The sequence below is a fragment of the Neophocaena asiaeorientalis genome, unplaced genomic scaffold (genome assembly GCF_003031525.2).
Source record: "Neophocaena asiaeorientalis asiaeorientalis breed wild unplaced genomic scaffold, Neophocaena_asiaeorientalis_V1.1 scaffold91, whole genome shotgun sequence".
Taxonomy (NCBI): domain Eukaryota; kingdom Metazoa; phylum Chordata; class Mammalia; order Artiodactyla; family Phocoenidae; genus Neophocaena; species Neophocaena asiaeorientalis.
The window spans coordinates 7739669-7745848 of NW_020173198.1; the positions used below are offsets into that span (position 1 = coordinate 7739669).

General features: G+C 42.6%; 1 protein-coding gene across 1 annotated transcript in view; it reads right to left on the bottom strand.

Moving 5' to 3' along the window:
- Positions 1-4204: 4204 nt before the first annotated feature.
- The window catches only part of ACSM5 (acyl-CoA synthetase medium chain family member 5), a gene marked incomplete at its 5' end in the record, with an annotated part of 89460 nt that continues 87484 nt past the window's right edge, over positions 4205-6180 (bottom strand). Inside the window, one exon of the mRNA XM_024744618.1 lies at positions 4205-4419. Coding sequence (XP_024600386.1) covers positions 4205-4419 — 215 coding nt within the window. The remainder of the gene's footprint in view (positions 4420-6180) is intronic.

The following is a 6180-nucleotide window of genomic DNA, read 5'->3' on the forward strand; positions in this document are numbered from 1 at the left end:
AAAGTTAAAGAACTCTTCCAAGGCCTCCCAAATAATAAAGAACAGAGTTGAATAATCTGTACTCTGCACTTATCATTGTCAAGTGTCTCACTCACCACGCATGCTGCCGACATTGAATTCTTACCAGAACCTCGTGAGGTAGCTCTTAACTATCTCTTATGGATGGAGGTAAGGCAGGCTTAGCAAGGTCCACTATTAGAAGGTAGCAGAGCCCTGCCTGTTTGACTTTGGAGGTTGAGCTTTTAACCAGTGTCTTACTACTCAGCTGCCCAACAGGACTCAGGTGAGAAAGCTTGGAACAGCCCGACTGATACAGTGAGCCCCAAAATGGGTAGTAGGGTTTGGTAGGACATGAATTGTGTCTATTCCAAATAGAATAGCCCTTGAATTAATCTTGAAATGTGAGCAAGATGTTCACATTCTGAGGGCCACAAGGAGTTGATCAGGAAAAGAGAAGATTCCTATCTGCTTTATTCTGTTTCTCATAGAATTCTCCCTCCTAGACGTCTACACCTTGGGGAAACAAAGGATGTCCTTTTTCTGTTTGTTTTGTTTTGGCTTTGAAGCATCCACGTTTAGGGGAGAAAGGGGTGACTGTGGTGACTTAAATTGTTTCTCTCTTCCTTTCTCTTCTTATGTATTGAATTCATATTAGTTAAATAAATATACTTCATAATTTCACCTAATGTTCAGGTGATTTGGCTAAGTTGAATATAAGCTTCAAGTCATAAGACTTTATTAACTTCAAGACAGTATAAATGTAGTTGTGCGTTCTTTTAGGGTGGGGGTGATGGGAGTGCTGGGATTGTAGAGCTCTGGTTGTCTCTGGAAAAGTGTTCAGTTGCCCTTAGAGGCTTTCCCAGTGATTCTTAAACTGGGGATGCGGGGGGTGGGTTGCCCCCCAGGAGACTCTAGGCAATGTCTGGAGACATTTTTGGTCATCATCACTGGTGGAGAGGGAGGTGCTACTGGTATATAGTAGGTAGAGGCCAGGTAGAATGCTGCTCAACGTGCTACAAAACACAGGACGGCACTCCATGACACAGAATTATTTGGTTCAAAATGTCAGTAGTGGCGAGACTGAGAAACTCTGGGCTATCCTGTGCTGGAAAGGGGAGATCCGTGATGCTGGATTATAACTTTTGTTTGTGGTTCAAGCGGAGATTTCTGCCCAAATACGTCTTAAGGTCTTTTTGCACAAGCATCCAGTACACAGTGGGAGCACTGCACAGGGTCGTGATGGGATAAGTGGTAAGCGGCTGGATGATGGAGAAAGACACAGATGTCAGCACTGGTTAATTAAAGGTCATGACTGGAGGTGATGTCTACAACCTCTTATTCTCGTCCATTAACATATGCTCATCTCATGGTCATTCAGTAAGAAAGAAAATACAGTAATATGATAGTTTTAGGCCTTTCTGGTTGGGTAAATTTACTTGGCAAAAAGGAGAAGGAGCCAGACATGCTGCTGTGGGGATTGAATCAAGGTCAGTTCCTAAGTTCTTGCTTGATCAGTTGGTCAGATGGTATCATTTACTGAGCTAAGACATTAAGAGTTCTGTTTTGTAGATGTTTCACTGGAGATATCTAAGTAGAGGTGCCAACTAGGCAATTGGATACATATGTTGGTAGTTCAGGGGAGAATTAAAAAAAACAGTTTTCCTGCCTACCTTCCACAGAGGGTGTACCCAATTCTGAGGCTGCTCTGAGAGTGCTGGACCATCTTGGGAGAGCCTGTGGTCCCACTGGCGAAATAAATGGCCATTGGTTCTTGACTTCCTGTCTCCACACAGCTGTGCTCTGCAGAGGTGGTTCTGCAAAGTATGGGCTCCAAGATGGTGGCTGAACATGGCAGACCAGTCTAGCTCTGATATTTCTTCCATGGTATTTTTGGAGTTATGACACTCCAAAGTTGTTGGTTTGAAGTGGGGATTCCCTTTATCTTGAAAAATACTCCCCAAATGCGTAAATTTCAATGTGAAATTCATGTGAGTTCAAAGTCCTCTGTCTTCTGTGAATTTTGTGGCATCTTTAAGGTTTCTTGCGGACTCAGCCGAATGTTGCAGAGGTGTTTAGGATAGAGGTCTTGGAAGTGGGGGAGCTTGCTACCCAGGGGATGTGCAAGACAACTGGTATGGGGAAGAAAATAGGAGAACTTCAAATTACATGTATTGTAAAATTCATTCTTTAAAATGTTTATTTTTGATATCTGTGATGCACAAAAGTACACGAATATAATTTATAAATAAATAAACATGTATTAGGGGAGTGTGGTAAAAACTATTTTACTGGGGGATGTGCATATTCAATCTGAATATTAGTACCTTAGGGAATTACTACACTGCCGAATGACTTTATTAACTTGAGAATACTCATAATAGTGATCATAGTTACTATAATTCTTACCGAGTGATTACTCTGTGCCAGGCATTATGCTAAAAACGTCACATGCTTCATCACATTTGACTCTTCTACAACTCAGTTGTGTAGATACTATGCTATCCCTATTTTACGGATAAGGTACAGAATTTTAGAGATGTTACTTGACTTATCCAAAGGTACTCAGTTTATGAAAGACACAGGCAGCATTCTCTGGCCTGGCCTTGGGACAGAATTTTGGGATTGACCAATGGGATTTGGTGTACATTAACTAGTAGGATAAAATTTTATTCCAACAAAGGAAACTGCCTTTATTCAAGAGTTTATATGGCCTCCTTTTATAAGCTTCTCTGGAAGAATTTATTTTTTAAAACGTAAGCTACTTAACAGCTCTTTGAAGGATAATACTATTAATTAACACTTTACTCCCTTGTTTTACAGTTTAGGCACGACTTCCTCACATATTAGCTTATTTTATCCTCAAAACAACACGAGATATGTGCAGTATAATTATCTCCACTCTACATAAGAGGAAACCTGAGGTTAAGTGATCTGTTTGTTCATTCATCCCTCAGTAAGACTTCCTTAAGCACCAACTAAATGGTAGGAACGGGGGATAGAGCGATCAATCAAACAGGCAAACAGTGCCTTTGCCTTCTGGGAGGTTACAATTTAGGGCAGCGGTTGGCAAATTTTTTTCTGTGAAGATCTAGACAGTAAATATCTTAGGCTTTGAGGGTCATAGAGTCTCTGCTGTAGCTACTCAGCTCTGCTCTTGTAAGATGAGAGCAGCCATAGACAATGTGTACTCAAATGGGTGTGGCTGTGTTCCAATAAAACTTTATTTATAAAAGTGAGTACCAAACCAGAATTGGCTCATGGGCCCTAATTTGTCAACCCCTACTGTAGAGGAGAAAAATAGACAGTAAATAAAGGAACAAATGAATGGATATGATATTTGGATAGTGATGAGTACCATGAAGAAAACAACAGGATGTGATAGAGTGGCTTGGAACTCTACTCTAGACAGGTTGGTCATGGACACCCTCACTGAGGATAAAACATTAGAGCTGAAATCTGACGGGAAGGCGTCAACTATGAAAAGGACTAAGGAAGAGCATTCCAGATGGAAGAAACAGCAGGTGCAAAGGCCCTGAGATGGGCCATGTTCGAGGAATAAAATGGCGGCCAGAGGGAGTCAAGGCAGTGAGAGTGTTGGGAGCTAGGCAAGAGCCAAGCCAGGCAGGATACTCATCTCAGGCCCTGGTAGGAAGCAGAGAAATGGAAGCAGAGCTACATCCCTTCCTTCTGTCCTTAAACACTTAAAAAAAAAAAAATTTTTTTTATTTATTTATTTTTGGCTGTGTTGGGTCTTCGTTGCTGCGTGTGGGCTTTCTCTAGTTGCAGCGAGCAGGGGCTACCCTTCGTTGCAGTGCATGGGCTTCTCACTGTGGTGGCTTCTCTTGTTGCGGAGCACGGGCTCTAGGCACGGGGGCTTCAGTAGTTGCAGTGTGTCGCTCAGTAGTTGTGGCTCGTGGGCTCTAGAGCACAGGCTCAGGGGTTGTGGTGCACGGACTTAGTTGCTCCGCGGCATGTGGGATCTTCCCGGAACAGGGCTTGAACCCATGTCCCCTGCATTGGGAGGCGGATTCTTAACCACTGCGCCACCAGGAAAGTCCCTTAAACACCTTTTATTAGGTGATTCTTTCCTGGGAAGAAGCCTAGATCAACCCATAGTATGCTGAGTCCTTGGAATCAAGGAGACTCTGAGATGTAGTTGTGACTGGTGTTATTCCTGGCACTGCAGATGAGGCAGGGAAAATACTCACTGAAATAACTCCTGGAAGCTGAGCCACCGATTCTGGCTGTGTGGAGACAACAGGAATTTGGTCTTCAAGCCGGGACACTCTGAAACAATGGACTCCACTGCTGGGATCACCTCCTCACTGGCTACAGTGCACTTGGCTTTGGATGCTTGCAGCCAATGGAGGATGTCTTTTGCTGTCAGCTGGCTTGTTCCTGGCATGAAGACAAGCCCCGGGAAAGAGGGAGGGCCCTGAGTAGACTGTGGACTGTGGAAACTTGGACTTCGTGCCTGGGTGGCAAGGAGCTACGAAATCTAGCCTTCAGCTACCCTTGCCTTGGTCCCCAGGGACATCCCACAGGACCCTGATCCCTGGGAGATCCTTAGAGCACTGGCTTCAGAGTCTGACAGTCCCTGGATCTTATCCTGTCCTTGCCACTTACTAGCTTTGTGACCTTGAGCGTCTTACTTGATCTCTCTGTGTGTTCCTTTCCTTCTCTGTAAAATGGGGAAAATAATAGTGTCTGGTATAAAGTAGGCATTATAATGGTGGCCTATTATTATGTATCATTTTTGTGGAACATTTGAGTCATTATTATGTAACACTTAAATAGCATTTTACAGGTTGTATCACATTTTCATGAACATCATCTCATTCAATCCTCTGAACCAGTGGTCTCCAAAGTGAGTTTGGCAAGATAATCCACTGGGGATGAGAGAAGAAATAAGAATTAAAAAGAAATTTATTTGAGATATTAGAATTCTGTTTATGACTTTATCTCATATTTATATGTATTTTATAATATACATACTATATTAGCAGAGTAGAACAACTTAAATAACTATATCCAGATGGGAGTATATGTGTCCCAAATATTTTTATTGATAGACTGTGTAACCATAAAAGCTTGGAGACCACTGTTCTAAGCAACCATGTAGGTCCATGTAGTTGTTGCCATTTGATGGAATATGAGATTGGGTCATAGCTGGCAAGTGGCAGAGTCAGCCCATAAACCTGGGTCTCCCCAGTGGTCTGGCATCATCAAAGTTCGCCTACACTACTTTGGCAATGCTTAATTTATCCCACATTCTCACTTCATTCTAAACACTGGCCTGAGATGGGCCTGATTTTAAAGTACTAGTTCCTTATGAGAAGAACATATATGGCAGAATTAGATGAAAAACACAGGGAAGACGGTTTGCACTTTCTAAAGCAAATCAATGGAAAGAAAGTGGAATGTATGTAAAGCATTACAAACCGCCACTACCATTTATTGAGTGCTTGATAAGTGCCTGCTATCTCACTTAAAATTAATCCCAGTGTATAGATGACAACCAGCCCAAGGGTTGCAAAGTGAGTAAGTGGCAGAACCAAGATTCAAAGATACACTTCCCAGACTCTAAAGACCTGTGTCATATACCAGACTCCTTATTTCTTGGTGAGTTTCCTAAAGTCAGCTAAATAGGGAGATGTGGAATTGAATTCCTAGGAAGGAAACTTTAATTACTGCATATATTTTATTTTATTTATTTATTTATTTTGCGGTACACGGGCCTCTCACTGTTGTGGCCTCTCCCGTTGCGGAGCACAAGCTCCGGGCACACAGGCTAAGCGGCCATGGCTCACGGGCCCAGCCACTCTGCGGCATGTGGGATCTTCCCGGACTGGGGCACGAACCCGTGTCCCCTGCATCGGCAGGCAGACTCTCAACAAGTGCACCACCAGGGAAGCCCTACTGCATATATTTAAAAAACTCTTACATGTCATCCCCTCTTGAGAAAATGAATAAATATGTGATGATAAGGAAGTTAATCAAGAAAACATCTCTTATCATTCACTCAATATAAAAATATAAGATTATTTATTTTGCAAACTGCTTGTTCTTAGTGGCTCAGAAATTATTAGTACTCTTGGTGGATTTGTGATGTGAATGTATTCAGTGGATAGGTTGGGGGTCAAGAGGACTAGTAATATCCACAGAAATTCACTCTTGCCT